The 25,917-nt window shown below is 43.8% G+C and overlaps 1 protein-coding gene across 13 annotated transcripts in view; it reads left to right on the plus strand.

Annotated features, from left to right (window-relative positions):
- LOC149371883 (protein lap4-like) overlaps positions 1 to 25,917 on the plus strand; it is a 165,985-nt gene that overhangs the window by 118,985 nt on the left and 21,083 nt on the right. For 9 of the 13 annotated variants that reach the window (XM_089566189.1, XM_089566191.1, XM_089566195.1 and 6 more), the window contains 7 exons: positions 1,060 to 1,272; positions 2,245 to 2,301; positions 8,504 to 8,608; positions 11,688 to 11,903; positions 20,769 to 21,110; positions 23,988 to 24,165; positions 25,047 to 25,170. In XM_089566189.1, the coding sequence (XP_089422315.1) occupies positions 1,060 to 1,272; positions 2,245 to 2,301; positions 8,504 to 8,608; positions 11,688 to 11,903; positions 20,769 to 21,110; positions 23,988 to 24,165; positions 25,047 to 25,170 (1,235 nt within the window). The remainder of the gene's footprint in view (positions 1 to 1,059; positions 1,273 to 2,244; positions 2,302 to 8,503; positions 8,609 to 11,687; positions 11,904 to 20,768; positions 21,111 to 23,987; positions 24,166 to 25,046; positions 25,171 to 25,917) is intronic. The other 4 variants (XM_089566200.1, XM_089566196.1, XM_089566193.1 and 1 more) reach the window with 4 other exon arrangements.

A 25,917-nucleotide genomic window follows, 5' to 3' on the forward strand; every position in this document is an offset into this window, starting at 1 on the left:
TTATTCAGCAGTCTTACGAAGGAGCGGTATACCACGGAGTGCTCCAAGTGTACCAATGTCCCGTGCATCGTGTGGAAGAAAACACAAAAACAAAAATTTGGTGTCTATAGTCCTTTAAGGCTTATGCAACGATTAGCACTTAAGTGCAGTAGCATAACTTGAAAGGTAGCACCACTGTGGGAAAGAGAATAATCTGGCAGTACTTTAGCATGTGCTAGTTATGGCGTAGGTAATGTATGTGTTATCTCAAGCTGTAGTTTTCGGCAGTGCTGTGCTAAAATTGGAAAAATACTTTTTTTCACTGCTCGCCAGCTGCATCCAGCCAAATGGAAATTTATGTCTGATTATGCACTGACATTCAGATCTGCGAAAAGCTTTTTGTTGTGGTTGAAATACTAGGTCAGACTGGTCCCCTTCACATGTATGGACTCGCTTGTAGACAGGATCACACCTAAGCAGGCCTACAGCTAACGGCTACAATGGAAATAGAAACAGTTCGTCTAGTTCTAATTGCCGGTTAAAGGGAAAATTGCTAGTTGAAAAGATAATATGCCTTGGTCACTGTGCGCATGCTCGCCTCTCCTGCTCTGCCCTCTCCCGAGCTCCACTGGTTAAAAACAGTCCTAGGGTGCATGTGCAGTTCATGCTGGTGACAGGGGGTATTTATTTTTTTTTAGCAGCTGGTACTTCTTTCGTAAGTTTCATTTTCTAGGGGGAGATGTACTATCAGCAACAAATGAAACATGAACAGGAGGCTTCTAGAGCAAGTACAAGTATACAAAAATGTTAGCTGCTGGGGAGGAAATACAGGTCGGGTGCATTAACATTTCCATGATGCGGTCCTCGCGCCATTGAAGTGAAAATCTAATGCTCTAGTGGTATACTCAGTCTGCTGAATCTAATATCTTCTCGTCTCGTTGTTCTCATTTCACTTGTCTTGTTCGAATTTCGTTTGTTGCTGATGGTACCTTGTGGACACCCCTGGCGAGCATCATTCACAGCAGCGTTACTAGAGGTACATAAGAATGGGACAGTGAATGCGGGCTGTGAACTGTCCAGGTGAACGGCCTGTCTCTGCTGGGAGCCACCCACCAGGAAGCTGTTAACATTCTAAGGACAGCGGGCGACACTATTCGGCTCGTGGTTTGCGACGGCTACAATGCAGCCGCCGCATTGGGTGAGGGGGAGTCTCCGCAGGAAAGCTCGCTGAAGACGGCTGCGTCTGTGTCATCCATTGACCATGAGGATGAGGTGACAGTTGCACTGAGGGAGGTGAGCACCGTGGGGGTCCCGGGAGCTTTTCTTGACTCTTCTAGGAGTGAGAAATTGAGTTGAGAGTGGTGCTTTTGTGGGAAGCTTTTGACTGAGGCATAGATGCAGATAATGCATGCAAACATGTTCTGCAACCCTACTTTGGTTGTCAGGAGGCATGGAATGATTTCTTTGTAATGCTGCATCATTTTGGAGGATCAGTGCTGTATCGTTTACGCAGCTTGTCTGACGTTTTAAGTGTCTTTTTTTTTTGGAGGGGGTGGGGGGGTGGGGGGGTCTTTTGAACCTAATATAGTCCTGCTTTCAGTGCTGATGTGCAATTGCAATACTAGGACTGTTCACTTACTCATTTTGAAGTGAAGCAACTAGACGAAAGTTTTTATTTCTTAAACCTGAGCTGTGTAAGTTCAAACTGTTCACAGCTCCTGTGATAGCCTGAACAGTGCAGCCCAGCTAACAGGAAACTATGGTCTTGATAACATGCCATCCTACTTTTGAAGTGGTCGCACTGGTAGCCCAGCCAAAATAATTAGCTTAGCTGTAATGCAGCAGGAAAGGTAGTAAATACTGTCCAGAAATATGAACGTTGCATAAGGCAATGTGTTAATTGAAAACCTAACCTGCTTGGTTGAATTGCCACTCATGTAGTGTAGTAAATCAGCAAGCTCCTGTGTGAGAAGCTTGCAGCACGTCCTTTTTTGCCTAGCTTGTGTTGTTGCCTGAGGCAAATGATTGTGCATGTGTTTCTTTTCCTATCGTTTTTTTTTTTTTTTTGCAAAGTGCGCTAGTCTGCAGCATGCTGTATTTTTTTTTCTTCTTTGTCATGAGATTCAGTGCTATTGGTGAAGGCAGCGGCCCACTGTTGCGCTTTGTAGTTGCATAAAGCTGTGCACCCTACCTTAGCTCCATATCTCTAACACGGGCTCTGTTGGTTTTTGCCTCCTTTTGTTGCTGCTTCATAACTGCTACCAGGAGCAGAGTGCACTCAGAGAGACAGCCCAGTGGGAAAAAGAGGACCGCGATATCATAGTGAGTTTAGCATGCACACCTGCATACTTTTTTTCCTTTTTCTCTCTCTTATTTCATGGCATGCTTCCAGAATTTTACAAGTGTTAATCTCCTCTCATATTGAAATCAAGTTTTTAGTTTTAGTTGTCCTGTTTATAATTTTGTCTGGAAAGATGTATTTCTTTGTTAGGAACACCTTGACTGAATTTTTTTTTTTTTTTTACTTTTGGATTACTTTTATTGGCACATATAAGGGCATCGCTTAGTTAAACCAGCAAGATCATATTTGACACACAGGTGAGATTGATGATCAGTCTATTAGATCATATTGTTGTGGTATTTACCTCTTCTGAAAAAAATCTTGACGCATCATAGCCTCAGTTGCTTTTGCGCCATTAAAATCAATATAACTAACTGAAAAAAATCAGCTAGAAGATGTTGCAATCTGTAGTGATGCCTAAGCAGAAGGGAACATACATATTGGCAACTCATCAGTGTCACGACCTGTTGCTTGGAAGGTAAAGTGCCTTCCACAGAAGTCATTGTCTTGGTTCTCTTGTTCCAGCTGTCATTTTGGCACTTGAGCAGTAGAGGTGGCACATATGAGTTGTAAAATTGAGTGATATTGATTTGATGATGCTTCAGGTAGTATAGTCATACACATTAAGCAAAACTGACCATCTGACCCCTCTATGTCAAATTTAACCTCTGCCTGGCTACTGGCTAAGTATGAAGAAGCATTTGTAGGTGTCTCTGAAAGTGATGCTGCAATTGGGTAGTGTCAAAGAGACAATTCTAGGCATTTATTTATTCGCTCGCTTAAAGGTATGCTTTATGTTGGCCGTTTTACCATTGAAAAATAAGGTTAATGCATGCAATCTTAACATTTTACTGGTAGCTGGCTTAGCGTGCATGTGCATTTAAACATTGTTCATCTGCTGGCAACTGACATGTTCTTCGCAGAGTTGTATTCTGTAAATGCATAGACAAGGAGCAGCTCAACATTGCCTTTTATAGATAGGTTGTTGCCTATCTAACCTCTTATTCTGTCTGCATGCACTCATATTTACAAGCTTATTCGTAGCATAATGTTGAGTTGCTCAAGCACACTCTTATCTGACACTGATTGTACCTTCTTTGTCAAAAGTGACCAGGTTGCACATTTTTTTCTTCTCAGTCGTATATAAAGCTATTATGCCAGCCCTCAAGCTGTGAACCTCTCTTTGGTAAGAAGAACCCCTGCCCTCACCTTCAAAGAACTTTTTGATCTTTAGGGAAGACGTGCGGGCTCTGTTATCCGAATGAGAAGCAAACCATGGAGCCTGGTTACTTTTGACAAAGACTGCACATGCTTAGAACGCTACAAACATTTATAAAACTTGCCAATAGGTATATATGCATACACCTTTGCCGTTAAAAAATATTGGAATCTATCTTTAATACATAAGATTGAGTGATATGTTCGAACATGTAGAGTAACTTTTCATTCCTTATTGGACTGCCCATCTGTTTTTTTTTTTATGTGGGGTCACTGCCCTAAACCCCTAGAACAGGGGTTCTCAAACTGGGGTTCCACAAACAACCACACTGTCCGGTCCCCCCTTTCTGATACACACACCTGGTTTGTTAAGATTCATTTTGGAGCATTAGCTCTTCTTGGCCCATCCCTCAGTTTCATGCTGTTGGTGTCATCTGCAGCACAGGCCTTGGCAGCACATCAAGATGCTTATGTTTTGACGAGAGTGCAGCTTGTATAGCATACCGTATTTACTCGCGTATAACCCGCCCTTGCATATAACCCGCACCCCTAACTTTGAACCCCATGAAATAAAAAAAAATATCCTCGCGTATAACCCGCACACTTACCTGAAAAAATGAGGACTAGGAAGTTACAACTGAGCAAACAGTCACCATTTTAGTTTTCAAAACAAATATATTTGAAAACGACTGCCGCAACGTTGTCAGTGCTGTCGTTCAATTGTCAATCGTCGCCACTCTCACTGCTGCCGTCTGAGGCTTCATCGCCGCTCTCAAAGACGTAATCATCTTCGGTACCATCTAGGCTGTTGCTTATGGCACACTTCTTGAAACTCTTGCGTACCATGTCGGCCGGGATCATCCCCCATGCATCTACGATCCACTGGCACAGCAGTGCAATATCTGGCCTTCGCACGCGTCCCGTCGGCGTAAGGGCGTAAAGGCCATCGGCCATCCACTGGGCATATAGCCGCTTCACGTGAGCCTTGAAAGGCTTATTGATGCACACGTCGAGTGGTTGGAGCATGGAAGTCATGCCGCCAGGTATTACGACAAGGTCTGTGCCGTTGTCAGCGAGGCGAGCTTTCACCGCGTCAGTGCAGTGGCCTCGGAACGAATCCAGCACCAGCATCGAACGGCGTGCCAACAAGGCACCTGGTCTTTTTTCCCAGATTGCTTGAATCCAGTCAATGACGAGGTCACTGTTCATCCACGAGTTATCTTCCACTCGCACAACAATTCCTGGGGGAAGTGGTGTACTCGGTAGAGTCTTGCGCTTGAATATTACATACGGGCGCAGTTTGGTGCCGTCGGCCAAAGCACACAACATCACTGTGCAGCGCAGCTTGGTGTTGCTGCCAGTCAGCACACTAACAGATTTTGCGCCCTTTTTTTCCAGGGTCGTGTCCATAGGCATCTCGAAATATACTGGCGTTTGGTCAGCATTTCCCAGCTGAGATAGCAAGTAGTTGCGCTCTTTCCTCAGTCCGATGACGTAACGTTGAAAGTTGAGCAGCTTCTCCTCGTAAGCGTCGGGAAGCCGCTGGCACATGGTAGTTCGCCGCCGCATCGAAAATCCATGCCTGGCCATAAAGCGCTGCAGCCATCCGCGGCTCGCATGAAACTCGCGTGGAATGTGCATTTCCCGGGCCAGCTTCAGGGCTTGCATCTGCGCCATCTCTGTAGACACAGCGTGGCCACGACTCCTCTGCTCCTCGATGAATTTTGCAAGCTGCGTCTCGAGGTGAGGGTACGCGCCAGTCTTCGGGCCGCGAAACGCTCGCCTGTCCTTGTTCGCAGCTTCGAGAGAGTCTTTTTTCTTCCGCCAGTCGCGAATGCAAGATTCGTCGACATCGTTCTTTCTCGCAGCAGCTCTGTTGCCGATTTGTTCAGCAGCGGCGACGATCCTGAGTTTCTCCTTCGCCGTGAATGATTGCCGCCGAGACACACTCATGATGCCTAGACAAGGCTGGCGAACTGTGCAAACTGGGCGTACAAGAAACGGCACCTTACTCAAGGCCCATCAACGTCTGAACAAAGCGTATGCAAAGCATGCGAAACGCGTGGCTGGCGTGGGACTAAACAGACTATGGATGTGGATCTGGCTGTGACCTGCGTTGGCCTCTTGTTGGCTGGATGGATGGATCATAGTGGCTTAGCCCTTTGTAACGGTGGTGGCTTGCGCCCCCTAGCCTAGGATTCCCCCCTTTTTTTTCCCCCGTAATTTTGTTCGTATTGTGAACTGTAATTTGTCCCTCTTTTATAGACTCACTCGTCCCTAGCCCCTTTTGCACCAATCTTCCAACCTACTCTTTGTCACCACTACCCTTCTCTCATCCACACGTCCGTCCTCCCCTGCAAATCCCAGGGCACCCTCTATATCTATCGCCGCGTCTTCGGCAATGTCCGGACGAAGTGTTCTGCACCGCAAAACGATATGCTCCATGGTCTCAGCTTCCACGTGGTCTTCTTTCAGTCCATACTGGCCTTCGGTGGTCAAAAGGTTGGTGCAATATTAATATGCACTGCAACACACGTTGATGTCGATGGGGATGCGGACTCTGCACGGCAGGCCGCGCGTTGCCGTGAAGCCGACCCGCCGAGCCCCCCTTCTCCGGAATATTCGCGTATTACCCGCACCCCTACTTTTTAAACACATTTTTTCAATTTTTGGTGCGGGTTATATGCGAGTAAATACGGTACCTAACAGTGTGCCAAGACTCAGCTTCATGCCAGTGGGATGATGTGTAAAGGCTGGTCCACATGCAAGTGAATGAGCGATTGAGCGGCACGTCGCCGGGAAAATTTTGAAACCTCACTGTTCATCACCACGATGATTAAAGACAGGTTTTGCGCTGCAGCGCCAGGAGTCGCTAGTGTTTTCGCTCGCATGTGAAACAGGCTTAAGGGGGCATGCTGCAGTCATGTGTTTAAGTGCATGCATTCGAGCATCGCACACCACAGCTAACACTCAAGTATTCGTGTTAAACACTCTTAATCATGCTGTTTTTTACTATTCGTCAACTTTAAAACACTAAAAACACGCGAGCAGAGTAGGACCAATTGTCAGCAGCGGGGGCATTGCACCTGACATCGTTTTGCTGTCAAGCTCACTCTCATCATTATCAGCCTGCATTTGCACTTCTGTTCCTTGTCAACGCTGACAAAACATTGATGGTGACTGAAGGTGTGGGCCATACTGTCGGACTAGCCGAGCCAAGCCAAACAAAAAAGAATAAAGTATGTGTGTATCTGCCGAAGCTTGCATGGGGCTTTGCTCCGGGGATTCAATGACATCAGTGGTGCTGGACGAAGTTTTGTTGCTGGCAAGCTCATTTGCACTGAAAGGCTAGTATCTGCTGAAATATAAGAAATATAAGACCTACGCCATGCTGCCGCTGAAGTGGGAAGCGGCAGATAGCCAGTGAATGCCAGGCAAGTCACCATGGGATTCTATGTGCAGCCCAGCCATTCTAGAGTATGAATGCGGCAGAATGTTTGTCTTGTTACTGTAGTTTTCTGCATTCTCATGAGACTGAGTGAGAGATGGGCATTTAATAAAAAACTGATCACTGAAAACAAGAAAAGAAATGTTTACAAAAGTGAATCAAACTGTAAAAAGCAAAAAGGGTCTATTCATAGCAATGCTGACGGATTGTTACACTTTGCCTGTGTGAACACAGACATGAATCGTTAAGTGGGGAGGTTCCTTTTAAGAATTGTCGGGGTTCCTTGAGGCAAAAAAGTTTGAGAACCCCTGCCTTACAAGGTCATGAAATTCTGTGAATTCATTCAGTTGTGATCCTGGTGCTGGTAGATACATGTAGTCAGTTTACCAGAACTCTTTCTCTGCTGTTATTTTCACATATATTTCCATTACCTTCAGTAATTTGTTCTGCTTTACTTTGTTGGGCAGCCTGAGCTTGCAGTTAGGTGCTGGAGAGCTGGTGTACATATCCATCACTGCTTGTGCACCTCTTTTTTTATTTGCGTGTTTTTGTGTGCATGATTCTAATTAAATTCTTATTAAGCCTGATTAAATCTCAAGCAGCTGCTTAAAGGGACTCTAAAGTGAATAGAGTATAAACACCTTAAGCCACAATCAGGCCTTTAACTTGAGTTATGGAGCCTTTATTTACTTAAAGGACGCAGAAACATAGCTCTCCCAAACCAGGCATTATGGCCTTATTTGGCACTCTGAGAAACTTGTTGCACTTGACACCAGTATGGTTGTTTTTCAGTTTCTTTTTTTTTATATATATCAACATGCTATTTTTATGCCTACCTCACTCTCCAGGGAGTTTTTTTGTTGATAAAAAATGATTCATGGAGTCACGTTGGTATAGCAGCTTTGGTTTTAATTCTCGATATGAAGTGCAGGTTTGTTTGACTGTTCTAGGAGTGCAGGAAATGCAAACTGTTTGCGTGAAAATACTTTTCCAGGGCAAAAAAGCGCACCAAAACTTGTGCAAAATGCACTGGAAATGGCCCAGAGAAACTTAAATTCAAATATTCTTAGAAAACGCTCAGTGCTTAAAATGATCTTTATTGTCCCTTTAAGTAAGTTTCGCATAATAGCACTTTGTAGTGTTGGCGCCTGCTGGATACAGTGTTCCACAGACAGTGGTGATCGTTGAGCTTGAAGACCTTATTGTTGCGGCATTGCTGATTATGGCCCACTTTGAACTACTAGCTAGGCTGAATTTCATAGGCCCCTCAATTGATGCACGTTAGCCATCTTTCGTCGATAGAACGGTTGAAACATGACTGCTGCCTTCTGGGTGTTCATGCCAAAACTGATCACCACTGTTCCAGCACAGTAGTGCATCCACACCAGCCTTCTGTAGTCAAGCTAGAGTTGTGGCTACTTACTTTGCACAGAGGTGCACACAGCATGTGTAATCGTGGCAGTCTCTCAAAACTGTGCACACTCACCCCACGCCCTCACCTTCCCTGCAAAATCTAGGAGAAGATGAAGAAGGAGAGAGACGCAGACTCTCACAGCTTGCACAGCTTCACCTCTGTCTCCTCACAGCACTCGGGCAAAGCACTGGCCACCCTGCCCACCGACGTAGGTACCCGCTTGTCATCACACACAATGGTGCATGAGAGGCGCAGTATTGTGCTTCGTGACATGCGCAATAACACACACACTGTTGGGGACACTTTTAAAAACCTGTATGTGCTCCCTTTCGGGTGACTTCTGTGCTGAGCTCAAGAAGTGTGAGCCGTATTAGTTTCTAATTAGTGTTATAAAAAAAAAGAAAAGAAAGCTGGTTAATCGTTTGTTAGCATTAACTTTTGCAATGGTACATCAACCAGCATTCCAAAATGCAGTAAAAGCATATTAATTCGGACTTCTAGAAACTGGAAAAAAAAATGTTCAGATTACCGAATGGCCTTCAAGAAACTGCCAAAAGACATTCGCATCAAATAAAATTTATTTGGTAAAAACCTGGGCCATAGTCTTCTGCTTCTGAGGTGGAAACTGCGCAGCTACGGCGAATTTTCGTAGTTCCTTCAAATGTGTTGCTGCGTGCAGCCTGCGTGGATGTCGAGGCATAATCGCTCTTAAGTGGCAAAGGCCTCGTGGCTTCCTTAACGGTGTGATGGAGTAGCAGTGGAGCCACCTCACAAGTAGCATTGTTGCATATGAGTCTCCACTGCACATAACTGCTAGTAGTGTGTGACTAATGCCCATTTTTGCTGCAGTTGAATAGGAAAACTACACAGACGGAAGCGAGGTAAGCTCTTTTGCGCTATAACGATGAGACACCATCTAAAAAGATAGAGAAGCGGTGCACTAGTCAGCCTCAGAAAAGGCACAGCTGTGCTCGGCTGGCTGGTTGACTGGCTGATGTGCGGCCGATAGCCGCCATCACCACAGGCTGGCACGAAGCTCAGAAAATAAAAACCCAAACCATGCAGCTGAATTTTTTTTTTTTTTTTTTTTTGCAATGGGGCACCTCGGCTGTCGTTGCAACTGCTGTTGCGCTAACGCGAGAGGTTCATGACCAGCACTGCACCATCCAGTTCAGGCTTGAGGAGGGCTATTTGGATGATCACTGGCTGCGTCCGTTGATGAATTCATATGGTTTGAGCTGAACTGCATCCGAATTGACGAGTCTTCGATGACTTGAACTGATAGGAGGGTAGGCCAGATTCATGCTAACTGCTTGAATCATCTGGATTTCCACGTTAATCGCGTCGAATTAATGAGGTTTTCGTGCACAAAGTTGTTTCACTCTCTTGCATTTATAATAAATAAGAGAGTGCTATACAAACAGCAACGGCATTAAAGAAAGCTCGAAGCATAGCTTAGTGGGCTTCTGCATTCAGATTACCTTCCTGTGCACCCAGCAGGAAAAGTAGTAACGTTCTGTCTTTTCCTTCACATTCTGCACATTCTATTTTCTTTTCACTGTAGAAGCTTTTAGAAGCATGGGGTTATTTTATTAGCAACCAGCAGCAAAAATTATGCATACTTCTTTTGCATGATCGCATGTACCGTATTAATTTTCAAGACGTACATTTTCTTTTCTTGTTTTTCGCAGTGGCTGGTAAATGTATCCGTGCAAACTCTTGTTTATTTTGGTTTCAGTCCTGGGTCACTAATAGTACGTATGTGGTCTTGCAAAACTGGATGTGTTGAATACTTCTGTTCAGCATAACTCCTGAAAAGCTAATCATATTCATGAGGCTGAATTAAGTTCATCTTTAAGGGAGGCTGCTATGTAGTTTCTGGTGACGAGAATTGACAGTGAAAAAAAAAAATGGCAAGCACATGGGTAGGCTTGTCTTTTTGATGACCCAATGCCGCCAGTGTGCAAGTTAAAATAAAAAGATAAAATATTTTTGAAGAGAGAGCTTCACACTTCACTACCAGACCTCGTGCTTGGATCCCTGTGTGCCTAGTTTTCACCTTCAAATGACCTTGAGCTTCGAAAGCAAAGGAAAGGAGCATAACTGGCCCCCTGGGACAGTGGACACCTTAGTTGCGCTTTAAGTTATGAAACCATTTGAGCAAACCAATGGAGCAAACCAATGGAGCCGGAGCTTTGAAAGCAAAGGAAAGGCGCATAACTGCCCTCTGGGAACCGTGGACACCTCAGTGGTAACAGTGGACAAAAACATGGGTTGGGGACAAAAACATGGGTTGGGGACAAAAACATAGGTGGTGTAATGAGAGAGAGATGTGGGCTTCAGCACTGCTGGAATAGGCCGCAGCAGTGCAGCTTTCATTGGATGAACTCTCAGGATCAACCATTAAATGCCACCTGCCAGGGTGGGTGCACTCCCTATCCAGTGTGGGAACCACTCAAGGTTGGAGAGAAGGTTAGGGGAAAGTCAATTGAATTGCCTTCATTTCCAAGCTATGAGAGTATTCACTTGACCCTTCATGCAATATTTTATGCTGTGGGTAATTGGTTGCTCCCAGCATGCTTAGAACAAGCAAGATTGGACCATGCAGAAGGAATATACAGGTGTGAAAGTCCCTTTTGTGCTAGTGTGAGCGAATGGCCAGGTCACATCATGTGGAAGGCGGTAGTGAAGACACATTCACTGATGGTACACAAGCTTCTCTCACTGTGCATTGCTAAGGAAGTAATAGTAGAAGGACCTTGTGGGCATATTTCAGGGTGCAGTCATGCATTCAGAAAATATTAGTTAAATATCTAATGGTAAAAATTTGCATGATAAAAAAAGGCACGAAAAATTCCAGGACATTGTTGCCCAGCCAGAAATAGCTTTTCTTTCCTCATGGGCGTATGGACTGGATCTTTCCATTGATCGCAATGCAGTAACTCACAGCGAGCAAATGAGCAAACGAGCAAATGAGCAGAGAAAGGGATTTTAGTGGGACGTGTAGTTGGTTTGCAACACCGTTGGGCACCAGATACGTCGAGGCACATATGCTAGTGTCACACCAGGTATGAATCAGGCACGGGCCTTGCTTCATTTTGAATGCTGTCTTTTTCTTTTTCGTTGTGATTCATACAGCCACAACCAAAAAGCTCTTTGTGGGGTATTGAAACCGTAGCTGCGTCTGAGTAGGAAAGGTTCCCCTACGTCTGTCTGCTCATGGAGTGGAACACCTGAGAGAGATTAATCTAAATCTTACAATCTCTCTGGGGCATTTTGGGTGGCAGGGAAAGGCAGTTGCAGTGCCTGCGGACAGCAAATCGGTGGAGCAGCGCGTCATGGAAGTGGTTCGGGCTGCCGAGCAGCTTGTGAGTCCTGCCCTGGCTGCAGCTGCGACATCAGTAGCTCCTCCAACCGCCGTGCCTGTCGGTGAGCAGAAGACTACAACTGTCATCATGACCAAGAAGTCAGTCAGCCACCCACCGGCTTCAGCGGCAGCCACGGTAAGATCCTAAGAGAGGAGACCACTTTGATTTGGCACACTCTGTAGTGCACATTTCTGACTTCAAGGAAAGCAAGGGTGTTGAACTCCAAAGCAGTTAGCAAATCAAGTTCTGTGGTGGCATCTTGGTGAAGGAACAGTATGCGAGATGGAATGCAAAGAAAGGGACGAGCAGTGTGACTGTCAACTAGCGACCACAGTTTTATTGTACCTTCTGTGCTATGTAGTGTAGGGAGTATAGCTGCGCGACGGCAGCACCATGTTCCTCCCCCAGCAGTGGAATTCTAAGGCATTGATTGGGCACAAAGGCAGCACGGCGCTTTGACTGACCTTGTTTGTGTGCCGCTCATGCTTTCTCTGTTCACGGGCTGCTGGCACCCATTGCGCCTTTCTCCTCGTAAGCGCAAGTAGATGCCCAATGCCTGGAGCATACTCACCGAAGCTGCCTGAAGGCAGCTTGCTTGTGTCATGGGCTTCCCACACATGGTGCATTCGCTTACATGTGTGGCTGTATTGCCAATAGAAATTCTACACAGATGGCAGGAATGTGTAATGGTGGTGAAACATTGGTGTATGCCCTTTGAGGGTCGAATTATTTTGAAGAAAACTTTCCCAAGTGGTCAAATTACTTTATTGCGGATCTTGAATCTGCAAAATGTATATAATCGAGAATAAATAGTAAAAAAAAAAATTAGGAACAGTACTTTGGTGACATCATCACTCACAACTGGAAAATGTTCAATATAATAGAATAGCAACGGTGATAAGCAAGCTAAGAGCAGCACCAATAAAGATAGAAATCAACTTTCGCCGCCTCTGCAAAACAGTGCCCACAAAGAGAAAACACGTTTCGCGCGACTCTGTTGCGATCCCGCGGCGGAATCTAAACCGTGTAGGCGCGTTGCCACAGAGGGCGAGAATACCTCGCGAGCAACGGTGATATGCAAGCTAAGAGCAGCGCCAATAAAGATAGAAATCAACTTCGGCAGCCCCTGCAAGATAGTGCTGACAAAAAGAAAACTCAAATTTCGCGCGACTCCGTTGCGATCACGCGGCGAAACCAAAACTACAAAAGGGGTGTTGCCGCAGTCTGTGCCGCCAATCCTCCTTGGTGCCGCCGCGCTAAAGCTAGACATGAGTTCTGCTTATCTCCGTAAGAAGGCAGCACAAAATTCAAACACTTCTTGTAAGTCCTAAGAGGTGGCAGCACCCCCCAGTGAGCACGCATTGTTCTTTTGGCGCAAAATTTCAAACGGAAGATCGATTTGCGGGACAGAAAACCGCCGCCGTACATATACGGCAAAAACCTTCAAAGGGTTAAGGGGGGATGAGGGGATCGAAGGCAACTTTTCTGTTTTTCGACTTAGAGTGATGAAATTTTGCAGACTGGCTTAAAACGGCAAAAACCTTCAAAGGGTTAAGGGGGGATGAGGGGATCGAAGGCAACTTTTCTGTTTTTCGACTTAGAGTGATGAAATTTTGCAGACTGGCTTAAAACAGCATCAAACAAACAGATATAAAATTTCACACTGACAGCTTTAGTAGTTTACCTTTTATCATTGTTTATATGTTGTCCCCATGTTGCTTGCTTGTGGAAAGCCTAGCATGACAAAAAAACAAGCTACAGGTCTGTAAATCCTTTTAATATTTACTAAGAAGTGTGGTGTAAATCAAGACTCTCTTAATTTTTTTTTAAATCTCTCTGCTCTTTTTTATAAAGGACACAATATGCACCTTCTTTTATGTTTAGAATGTATCATGCTCTAATTATCTTGTAATAAAAACATGTGAGCCTAAATGGTAAATCTGAGACTGTCTTGATGCAGACCACATTCCAGTGATCACAACAAAACAAACGGGGTAAAAATCCATGCACCTATTGCTGTGCTATGCTTTCCACGAACAAGGTATTAAGCTCCAAACAAACTTCCGAGAAAACAAGCCTGAAAGTTCTAAGCTAGCATGCACTGTCTATGTGTAGATGCCGACAAATATATTTATTTGGAGCGCTTAAAGTTTATTTTTGGGTGTAATATTTCAGTACAACATAGAAACAGTGTTGGAGATGCCAAAAAGTGTACTTTTCAAAAATCAACTTTTTTCGTGATTTTTACAATAGCAATTAGAAAACAGTAGGAACGATATCGGCAATTCGATATATCCATTCTATGGCAAACCACGTTCGATATATGGAATAAGAATTGCATGTGTCTGATAAAAATATTTAGGAATAGTTCGATATAGCCATTAATTCGTAATATCCATGTCCCTTTTGTCGAGGTTTGCCTAGGGGTTGGACTTTTAGGTTTCAACAAAAAAAAATAAATGTGATAAAAGTACACTAAAGTCAGTTTTCGAAATTTGTTTTTAACCAAAAAAAGGCTAGTATCCTTGACATGCAGGCTGTAGCTGGCTTGCTGTTGAGTAGGAGTTGCTAAGTCAAAAATTAACAAAGTACCAAAGACAGGGCTGTGGTAGTCAAAGTAGAAAATTAACATGTACAGAAGACAGACCGTGGTAAGACGTTGGTACTGTTGTATTAATGCAGTTTTGCATTTTGAGGCATTTCTTCGCTACCTTACACGTTTCTGCAGACTGGGGGGCTCACCGTCCTCGCTGTCTGCTAGCGAAGTGCTGTTTGTTAGCTGATATCACCCACTGAGGGCAGTTGCTTAGCTGCTATTGGAAGTAAGGGCACCAACGTGATAACTTGTACTAGCATCATGAAAAGGTGTCATGTTCTGGTGCTGCAACTGGCAGTTTGATCACTGGCAGTAATGCACAGACCACGTGATGCCCTACCCTCTCTCTCAACCCAGGGCAACGTCGGAATGCTAACACGAAACTCGCAATTGCGTTTTTATTTAATAACTCTTTATTTTACTTTTGTTAATTTTTTTTTATTGCCACTAGCACTTCATTCTACGAGCACAGTTCTAAGTATTACCATTGGTGAGAATCACTCACGAATCATGCTGACAAAGAGGTCCATCATTGAAAAGAAAAAGTAATTTGCCCATAGAAAATAATATTTACAACAAAAATTAAAACTGTGTTCTAAAATAAAACCAAAAATGAAGTCTGTCGATTTAAAAAAATAGAAACCAAAAACTTCAACCTCTACCTATAGTATAAAAAAGATGAATTTGTGTCAGTGGGTTTTCTGAAGTGCATACTCTTTTTATGGAACTTTTTCTCGTGTGGGAGCATGCAGGAGCCTCATGCAAAATTAAACAATCAGCGTTGATAGGCACCGTGTTTGTCTCCCTTGTCTGCATCCCATTTTGTGGATGTTCCTACACCCAGATGTTATCTGAAACTTGCTTACAAAGTAGAGAGTGCGTACTGGAATGCATATTGTTGAGCCAAGTTGATTTTTTTAAGCTAAATTCAGCAAACAACAATTGTTCGATCACAAGTGTTTGTAATTTGTGTCGTACTGAGCGCTGTGATTTGACATACAGTGATTTGTTGTTTCTTTGTTTATTTTTCATCTGTTTACTTTTTATTAGCATTGACCTTCTTCAACTAAGTTGATGCCTAACAGCAAAGCCATAAGCACCACACTGACAACAAATACTCATGTAGCATGAAAAAGATGTGCATGTACTAGCTTCATCAGAGAAGTGCTAAATGTCTGGGCTTTGATGTATCATAGAACTGTTGAATGTTTGGCCACTTGGTGCGTTGTTTTAAATCCTGCCACACTTTTTTAGAGCAGAAAGTTTGTTTTGAGCCTATCAAAGTGAAAAAAAGTTTTTTTGCTGGCCATATTGCTTTAAAAAACATCTCATTTTCAAGCGACCTTCACGACTGTGGTTTTGGAGGTCAGCAATATTTTTTTGTGCTCTACATTTCAGTTAATGTCTAGATGGGCATGAAAAGTAAGCTTGTGTGATGATGTGCCATAAAGCTCAAGAATTTTTTTAGTTGACCGAAATGCACATGGTCTAAATGTGCAGATAAACCAAAGAGGGCTGTCATTGTTCAGTTTAGCGAACAATGCGCATTGTAAGTCGGGGTGCTCATATTTCCATATGACCTGTTAAGAGGAAATCACAGGACTCCTGCACAGTGTGTCTGACAGGACCATTGTTGGAGCTTTGATGAATTGCAGTGTTGAGCTATCAGTTCTGAGGTTTCCTTCAGGGTCACTTCCTGTAGGCTCATTCTGTTCTGATTGCAGCATTGGCTTTTTAATTTTGTCAGGAAGTTGCTCTCATTGCTCAGTCAGCAAGTTGTCTTACTTAGTTGTGTGCTAGCTTGAACATTTTGTCAGGTGTCAGTAGAAAGAGCTCTTGTGTACATGCTTCTGTGCAGCAATTTTATTTAGTATTCATAGACTGCAAGAGTAGTTATGGTCGCCTTATTTTCATGCAAAGGAAGTAGTTCTGATGCCTTGAGCATGTGAGGTATGCCAACTAATATTGGCTCATTTGCATGTCAGCATATGATTAGCGGCTGTTTTTTGTGCATTTCTCTAGGCTTAGTCACCTGTTGGGCTTTCCTTGTTTTGCGCTTTGCCTGCATGAGCTTATCAAAGGCTAGACTAGTTGCATGGTGCTCAGCTGTAAGTAGCAACTGTAAATTTTTTATATATATTTTCTACTCTACACTGCCTCTTCACACAGTTTCCTTTTTTTTTTTTTTTTTCGGTCACTATACGAGTGTTATCTATAGTTCAGATGCTGTAGGAATCATTGTTAGTGGTGCCTGGAAGCATCTCTAGTTCTGAGTAATTAAGAACATCTTGGTGTCCAGAATTTTTTGTGTGGGCATCTGTTTTGTGTCGAATTTTCTTGATATCCTGTGTTCTAAAATTTTTTAAGACATTGACTGGATTGATGGTTGTTAGCCATGCAATAGTATGAGATTTAGTATCTCTTAATATTTTTTTATTCAATGTGCATCCTTTCTTTACATTCTCAAATAGTGCAGGACATGACAGACAGTATAGGCCTAATGTGCTTTTTCTCTAAAGCATGTGACAGCACATTAATTCGCAAAGTACCATGCAGTGTATACATCTACAACAGTTGAATCGAATTCTTGCTCTGGGTGCCTCTTGTGTGCAGAGGAAGTTGTTTTTCGCGTTGCTTTTTGCAGTTCTCGTAAAAGTTGTAGTTGTGCACAATGCCTTTTTCAGTGCTATCACTAATTGTCTCCAAGCTAATGATAGCACCAGTCATGGCAGAGGATATTTGAAGGGGCCCTGAAACACTGCTGTGTTGAATATGTGAAACATCTTGAAATAGATTGGCGGCTTTTCAGTGATGTTGGGCCAAATTAATTTTTCCTGAACAAGAAACAGAACAGAGAATTTAATTGTGTAATGTTCAGCTTTTGCTGAGAAGTGATCCCTCTATGGCGATGTAAAGCACATAGAAACGTCATTGTAAAATATAAGAAGGAGAGTTGCACTCTATTTGTGAGCACTGCAGGCCACGTAGACCGTGTAACTTTGCCCAGATGATCACAGTGAGAGGCTCCACCTGTCAGGTGTGTTTACCCACCATGCTCGAGGGGTGGCTCGGGGCCTTTCTACTGTCTTGACCTGGTTTAGCTTGCTTTTGTTTTTTGGCTGTATGAAAAGGTGCTGAGTTGTTTTAGTATCAGTATTGTTTTATTATTACATTGCACTGCTTTTTTTTGTTTTCGTTTTTTTCTGTCAGAACTTTGGCTATGGCTGTATGCAAAGGTGCAGAGTTACGCAAAATTTTGCTTTGCTCATTGTGTTGCTCCGCTTGTTTTTCTCTCAACTCTAACATGAAAGCTGTTAGCCGTAACTGAACCTATGACTGTTAACTGTTTTGTAAAATATAGATAGAGTAAAACCACGATACTTCGAACTCTGCTAATTCGAGATCCCGGATAATTGGACCGCATAATTCGAAGCAGCGGCGTGCACCAGGCTGATTAATTCTAAAATCTTGATTGCTGTGCGAAAATGTCCGACCCGGATTTTACCGCAAACCGATGAAACAATGAAGGAGCTTTTTCTTTTTGTAGCAAAATGGCAATTCATCAGGTTTTGCAGTGTTTGAACGCAGCGTGTATTGTTTTTAACATGACTAGAAAACTGAGGGACATTCTGCCTTTATCTTAGTCACCTTCTTTTAGATAAAGCATTGAAAACATATATGCTGCTATTTCATAGGGTGCAGTGCATTACAACCTACTTTTCCATCTTTTGTCGTTGATGAGAACACAGCATTGAGCAAACCTCTCTTGTCTGTCTGGTCCTTATTCTACCCTTTCCTTCCCAAAACCATCATCACCCACACTTTCTGCTTCTGTACTTCGGTTTTAACTTTTGTTTCGTCCAGTGATTGCACCATTTGTTTGCTTTTCTGCCACTCTGAAGTGCTTGTTCTTCTCTCTTGTGCTGTATCTTCTACCTGTGCTGTGCTCGTAACACTGGATTCTTAGCCAAGGAACGGCTATGATGAGAGATGAGGAAAAGACGGACATAATGCACACTTGGGCTGCACATAAGCTTGCTGGGCATCCATTTCCTTCCTCTCCTACTCCGTGTGTCAGGAAAGAAGGCTCGTATGTTGTGTGTGCGTGTGTGTGTGTGTCTACCTGTGTGTGTACGTAGTGTGCGTGGTTCTGCATCATCTGTGTCCAACTCGGCTGCGTCTGGTGCCACAGCAACCTCAGTGCCTTTATGCGAAGTGGAGACTTTACGAAATGAGGGTGTAGCTACTTAGAAACACGGTTGTAAAATATCACTTATCTCTCTTTCTCTCTCAATTCTGTCTGTTTGCTGGTTGTCCTTTATGCGTGTTCATTCCTTTGGTTGTTGGTCCGAGCTGAAAAGGCACTTGATAATATGCAATGGCAGTCCTTGTACCAGTACTGAGGGCAGCTTTCTCTGGTAGCCTGTAAGGTGAAAACAGCAACGAAAAAGTTACGTTAAGCAGTACCGTTGCATGTAAACAGAGGTGTATATTTGAAACAAATATCTATGGAGGTCTGTCGAGCGGTGATACCGAGCGCAGTATTCTTTCGCAGACTGCAATACTTATTTCTTAGTGTTTCTAGACTGTAAATGGCATACTAGCTTGTTGGCTTATTCTATGTGTATGTTACTGAATTGCTGAACCTGGAAGTGTTCTCTGCATAGGGTTATTGAAGTTACGTACTGAATGGTGTACCTGAATGATCGCGCCACTTTCACAGAAAAACTCTCCGATTAGTGAAATGATTTGTGAGGGTTTTCTGGAGGGACATTTAAATTGCTGATTCTAGACTATCTTGTTTTCGCTATGTGTCCCTGCAGTTGCCGCCATTTTCTTTCTTCATCTCTGCTGGTGGTTGTGTTCCATACAGGATAGTGTCCCTGATTTTTTTCGCGCTTGTATTTGCCTAGAGAGGATTCATATGGCACAGTTGATGGGTAAAGAGGGTTCGTCCTTATGTCCTCACTCGCAAAGCACAAAAGCAAGTGCAGGGCTCGTGTTTGCGCTTTGTGGTGCGCTTCTCGCAGCCTCGTCCCTCCAGTGTGGTGTCTGAGTGTTATTTGCCTCTGTTTTTTTTTTTCTTGCATCTGCCACTGCTGCGGTGCTGTTTTTCTCCTCCTATCTTCATGCCTGGCTATTCATTGTTCATGTTGTACTGTGTGAGAGTTCAGCATTGTGCCTAACTCCCTCCGAGAACTCTCAACAAGGAATTATTGCATGTCCATCCATTTTCGTGAGGTAGTGTGGTAGTGTTGTTGAATTTGTGATGTTGTGAACGGGCAGTTAATTGTGTAGTTTTGTTGTGTGCCATTCTTAGATGGATATTCTACAATTAAAACCATTTCAGTTGTCTGAATGGACTGCTCATTTGTTGGGAAGTGCAGTGGCTGATATTTTAGGGCTTTTAGGACGGAAACTGATTTTGCATAGTTGGTGGCCACTTTTCTCTTAACTGTCATTCTTTAAACTTTCATATTTTCATATTTCTAATCCTCATTTAGCATAACTCAGCTGTGTGACTGAGAGTTTCCTTTCTAGCAGGCAGGAAAGATACAGACTATCCTTCGAGAGAAAGTTGATCTAACTTAAAGCTCTGGTATTACGTAATGAACCCTTTACAGAATGGGTACCTTGATTCAGATTGCAAAAGCTTATGTGAAAGCTGCTGAAATGATTGCAAATTAAAAAAAAAATTTTTGGCACATCTTGTATAATGTTATGAGAAGTTATAAATAATATCCTTTGTTTTATGGGAACTTTTGCTGTAGTGAAGAGGCATTTTGTGTTTTTCTGTCTGTGAACCCACAGTTTGAGCATCATAATGAAATTATTTCAATTTTAGATATTTTTTCTTGATTTATGCATACTGTAATGCAAAATAGTAAATGTCTTGGTTCATACATCTCTGCACATAGTGAAGGCAGCAAGGGCAATGGAGAGAAAACTGCCATTTCTAAGGCAGTGTGCTAGTGGCAGTACAAAAACACATATGTGATTATTCAGAAATGTTTTGCTTATTGCATCTAACACCCTCATGCATTGTTTGCACTTGGATGCATGCTGTTGGCTATGGTGCTGTTTGAGTGCAACGCTTCTCCTCTTACCTGCATGCACATTGCATCTCCTTCGCACCACATTAACTACTTGGCTTGTTTGCTTTCTTTTTTTTAAATGGCAGTTGTTTAGTTCTCACCGTTTTTCCTTTCTTGCTCGCACTTTCAAGGTTTTTCTGTTTTGGGGGTACCCTGTAAGTAACGGACTGCACACGAAAAGCATCTCTTTCGTTTTTGTTCTTTCCCATCCCGGTTTTACCCCGTCACCCTCTCCTCTTTTTTTTTCTTTGTTTTTTTTTTTTTTTGCTTCCTGACTCATCCCTCCTGTGGTGGTGATTGCGAGGGCAGCTCGTCAGGGGCGACCGGCCAACGGTGTCACCGCCACCTCCTCCTCCTCCCCCCCTGTCCACCACTTCCTCCGCACCCTCAACCCTCCGACACCAGAGCCGTCACCACTCACCTCCCAAGTCGCCTCAGTCGGGTGACGATGTCTTCCTTCCCCCTCCTCCTGTCGCTCCTCCCTCTCACCCCCCTCGGGACGATCGCATTGGTGGTGGAGGCAGCCCCGTGGAGAATGGGATGACACACTCTTCGCACTCCTCTTCTCTCCCGCCGGAGCCCTCTAGGCCCAGCAAACCTTCCAAACTTTGCCTGGGTCCTAAGCCTGTTCCCCCTCCCAAGCCCAGAAAGGTAGGCGGCCCCTCTTCTTTGGCCTTCTTCTTCTTCTTCTTCTTCTGTGGGCTCCTCTTCCACTGCCTTTTGAATGAATGTGACTGGCATTTATAGGGCACGCCAGTGTAGCTCTGTGAAGCCTCATTCTTATTGGCCCTAGAAATCACCAGATCAATTGTGTATCCATTGCAGTCTAGAGAGGGTAGATTGCCCATGCCGTCCACGCTCATGGGCCACATGGTTGTACACAAGCATGCACTTTGGTTCTTGCTTTGCCAGTCATGTCGAAATCACTCCCCAAAAAATGCTGTTCATATTTAAAACGTAGATGCATGTAGAAAAAAACAACATCCTGTAGGTTTTTCTTTTTGGGAAGTGTGTACGCATTTTCTTCTTTTTCTTAATTTTTTTTTCCTCCCTGTAGCTTTCAATGTAGCGCAGCCTAGACGTACTGGTACATCCTGATGACAACTTATGTATCGAAAGAACTCAAAAACTTTGTTCTCTTTCTCTTCTCAGTAATCAGTCTGCATGGTCATATTTAATTACAAGGTTTTGCCTGTAACCTGTAGTGTTTACGGGTGGTGCTACTGCTTGTAAGGTAGGTTACAGTTGAACCCTGCTCTAGTAAACTCTCATATAGTAAAAACCTGGGTATAGTAAATTGAACCTGCAGTCCCATTTGGCCTTCCGTAGGTGATGATTTTTTTTTCATTTCTCGTAAAGACACTTTTGATGAAGTGATGGTTCTAGTAAAGAGCGTTCATCCGTGAGGACATACCTGTGGACTGATATCACAGCACACGTGCTGTCTAAGAAATCTCAGAGCTGCAGACACGTAATGGCATGATTGTAAAGAGAACATTCAGTGGCAGATAGGTAAAGAGGATAAAATGGCGCTTTTTGAAATGGCTTAGCCAGCAGGCTCGTGAGCTGTGCGGAGAAGCAAACTTTTTGAAGGTCTTGGGTCCTGGATGCAAAGCGTGCGGCGTGCACTGGAAAAAAAAGTCTGGGTGTGAACATGGAAAGAAGGTGGCACGAGCTGGTGAGAGACGGAAGGCAGTGAATAGTAGTGGGAAGTGCGAAGGGGAAAGAAAGGGACAAACGGTTGCAGCACTGCACAGCGCGGAGCACAAAGCAGTGGCTGCAAGAAGCAGAGGCGTGGCGGCACTGCATGAGAAGGTTCCACCTCACTTGATTGTGTCACACGTGTTTGTTTCTTAACTATTAAATAACACTGAGACCGTGGAAGACAACACCATGTTCATGCAAAGCTTTCATTTTCATATGGCCTCAAACTGCCCCCTCTCGTTATGTTCATGAGCTTGCCGCACGATAGCCTTAGGTGCTCATACGTCCCTAAACCCTACACAAGGCTTTATGTTCGTAGCCGTGTTATATTTGTGCAAGTAAACTACTTCCCCGAGGCTTCGGAATAGAAAACGGGGTAACATAAAATGTGATAACTGATAAAATTCATTAGCACATGATGTTATGATTAGAGCAGGAGGGATGATATTTCTAAACACTATGTGTTTAGTAAGTAAGTAGCCATATGACCGGACAGCATCCTGAGAGCCATGCCATCACCAACTGAAATAGTAGAGACACTGATGTAGTAAAGATTTTCGCTGGTCCAGGCAACTTTACTATGGAGGGGTTCTGCTATTTGAAAGTGCAAAACAATGCCCTCTTCAGAGTGGTATTTTTTTTTTCTTTTTTTCTCTCTGCAAAATTTCTCAAGTGACAGCAGCAACATTGCAAATTTTTGCAATCTGAGATTTATGGCATACTGAGCATTCATTTTTGTCGATGCGGGTCCTTGGTTTTCTTTCATTGCAGTTTTCATTGCCAAAAATATGAGTGTTTTGCTCTTCTTCTGCTGGATATTTTTGCTTTTCTTTCGTCACAAATCCTATCACTGTTGTTTGCATTAGTTTTCCTGCTTGTCGAGAAATGTCTTTCTTGAGGTGGTCTCAGCCAAAAATCTTAGTTTTGTTCATCGCCACCCTGGGCTGCACATGTTATCCTCAAGCACTTTGGAGTAATCTTGATTGAGGTGCTCTGTTCACCTATGGCTGTTTCACATGGACTAATTTTCAGCTGCAGTTTTCAGATATGTGAAGAACGCACTTTAAAAGAATAAGCAACCTACTTGGGGAGCAGTTAGTTGATGTGCAGGGAATAAGAAAGCATACAAAGTAATTTCAGTGAAACTGAAAGCAAGAAAGCAAAATAGTTTCATGGCCATCATTTGTTTTTGTGTTGTGGTATGTGCCATGCATTGACGGCAATGCATCAGTACCGTTGGGCTATAATAACAATAATGAATGCATTATCAATGCAAAGGACAATTGGGCAGTATGGCACTGGTGCATGGAATGCGGCACTGGTCAGTGATATTGCTGCATATTAAAAATCAAGGCTACCATGTTGTTTGCTGGAGGATGTGTTTAACCAAAGGGTTGGTTATCTACGTGCTCTGAGCAGCTGTGGGGCTAGGCACCACAGCCGGTCATGAGATACTCGGCTACTGGCAAGACATATTACTCTTTTGGGCAGATAAGAGTGGTGGCATTCTGCCATGTCGTATCTACAAACAACCAAGGCATTGTGGCATTTGATTCGTCTTATTGTTGTCAGTAAGCAAATTGGGTGAGGTGTGTTAACTGGAATTTTCCTTTTGAACCCCAAAATTGCGGTGCATTCATTACACAAGTGCATCGGTTGTGTGTAAACATGGTAGTATTATGCTGGGAATAGCGGTATGTGTGCTTATCAAGGTGGCGCCTTGTTGATGAGGCTGTAGTTGTTGGGGAAAGCTTGTCTGTGACTACTGCACCAGCACTTTCCCACTTTGCCCGTCTCTCTCTGTGTGTTTATCCTTGGACGCAGCTGCAGGGGGGCTTTGTGGCTGAGCCGGAGTCCCTGACCTTCATTGAGAAGAAGCACCACTTTGAGAGCATGCAGCAGCAGCACCAGCAGGGCCCTCTCCTCCCTGGTGCCCCAGAGGCAAAGCGCTTTAGCTTCCTGTCTGAAAGCGAGCTGCAGAAGATGCGAGAGGAACAGGAGAGTGAGTGCTGTCCTTTTTCTCCTGTTGTCACTAGGGGTGTGCAAATATTGAAATTTTTTAATACAAATTAAATACGAATATAAAGAAAAAATGGCTTCGAATATCAAATCTAATATCAGATATCTGTTCAGTACAGAAAAAAAAAATATTTCAGAAAATGATGAACAAGCAAATGTTGTTGCCCTTATTTTTTTCCAAAATAGTCTATGGTGTTTGCAACTGAAATAAACAAAACTAGACCGCCTTATCACTGTACAAAACAACATAATGTGCAGAGAAATGTATACAACTTTATTAGACAGCATAACCATATCCAACGTGCAATATGTACACAAAGTAAACAAAGGAAGGGAAAGCTTCAGGGTGGCTTCCAACGTTTCGACTAGAGGGCTTCCCCTGTGCAAAGTGTTCATTATTGGCAGGATTTAAACGGTGCCTTTACTCCAAGAAGGAAGACCCAGTGAGGAGGAGGAGGGTGTGAAGTGGGGAGGGTGTTAGGATGGGGAGGGGGGGGGGATACTTATGAATGCGGCATGAAATGCATACAAGCTTCCTGTGCTATGCTTTGTTCAGAGAACTATAGCCAGATAATACCAGTAGGCACCTTTTAAAGACTTTGCACATGCCTTAATGCACTAATTGCCTCATAGTAAAAAACTAGTGCCTTTAAAAAAGAAAGCTGCTAATTCTGGGGCACAGAGATCTTCGTGACCCCTAGATGGCACCAGCATGCTGGTAGCTGCAAGCCAACTGGGGGCATGTATGGCCTTCTTGTGCCTTCTTACTGGCAGAGTTCATCTAGGGCTCTGCATATGATGAGGAAGGTGTATGTTTATGCTTCACCGACAGTCCAGCTTTACCACCTGTGCGTGACCATGCAGGCAAGCGTGATGGACGGTGGTTGCACCAGGATGACAGTGGCGAGGAGGAAGAGGATGATGAGAAGACAGAATGCGATGAAGATGTTGAGATGCCTCCTGCTGCTGCTCACCATGCAGCTGAGACGTGAGAAAACTTTCTCAATAACTAGGAGCAATAAGCACTTTTATGCATGTCGCATTTGACCGAGAAGTGCTTCTTTACCTTTGATCAGTGGTGTGATTGCTGCGCCAGTTGCGCCAGACTGCGCCAAAAGGCAAAGCCTGTTTGTTACATGCTGCTACATTACGATAAATTACGAGTAATCTGTGTCAAAATTCTCAGATGCCGCGTGCTCTCTGGCCTCTATGTTAGGTAGCTTTAGCGGAAAACATCTTTTTTTCTCGAATCCTTCAGTCAGTCCTTAGTATGTAGTATATGCAGGCGAGCATCTTGCTGGCTGGGCACGTCGTTGCCCCGTGTAATGAAAACAGAGAAGCGAAATAGGCCTGCAGCACACCGGGGATTAACTCTTGTGATCACGTGGTATGGAGGGCACACCGGAAATGCACAACATTCACAAACAGCATCATTGTTCACTTACATGTCTTTGCTCGGCCAAAGTGGGGAAAGGGAACACTACCGTGAAGTTCTGAGTGGGTGTTGATTTTGGGATTCGCTTCGTTGCCCAATCAAAAAGAGGTGGATAGTCCCGGATAATTTTTTTCTCACATCAGACTTACTCCCTGCTGCGCTGTTCCCATTCTCCAGCGCATATTCAATGGAATGCAAGTTCAATTTTGCACCGTAGCTTCACATCGCAGGCGGTGTCATGTTGAGTGAAAACATGGAAGAAAATGTGCCGGATGTCACGAGCTTTCACAAGGACTACTG

Source organism: Amblyomma mixtum, chromosome 1 (assembly GCF_055824585.1).
Source record: "Amblyomma mixtum isolate Tamu chromosome 1, ASM5582458v1, whole genome shotgun sequence".
In the NCBI taxonomy this organism is placed as follows: Eukaryota; Metazoa; Arthropoda; class Arachnida; order Ixodida; family Ixodidae; genus Amblyomma; species Amblyomma mixtum.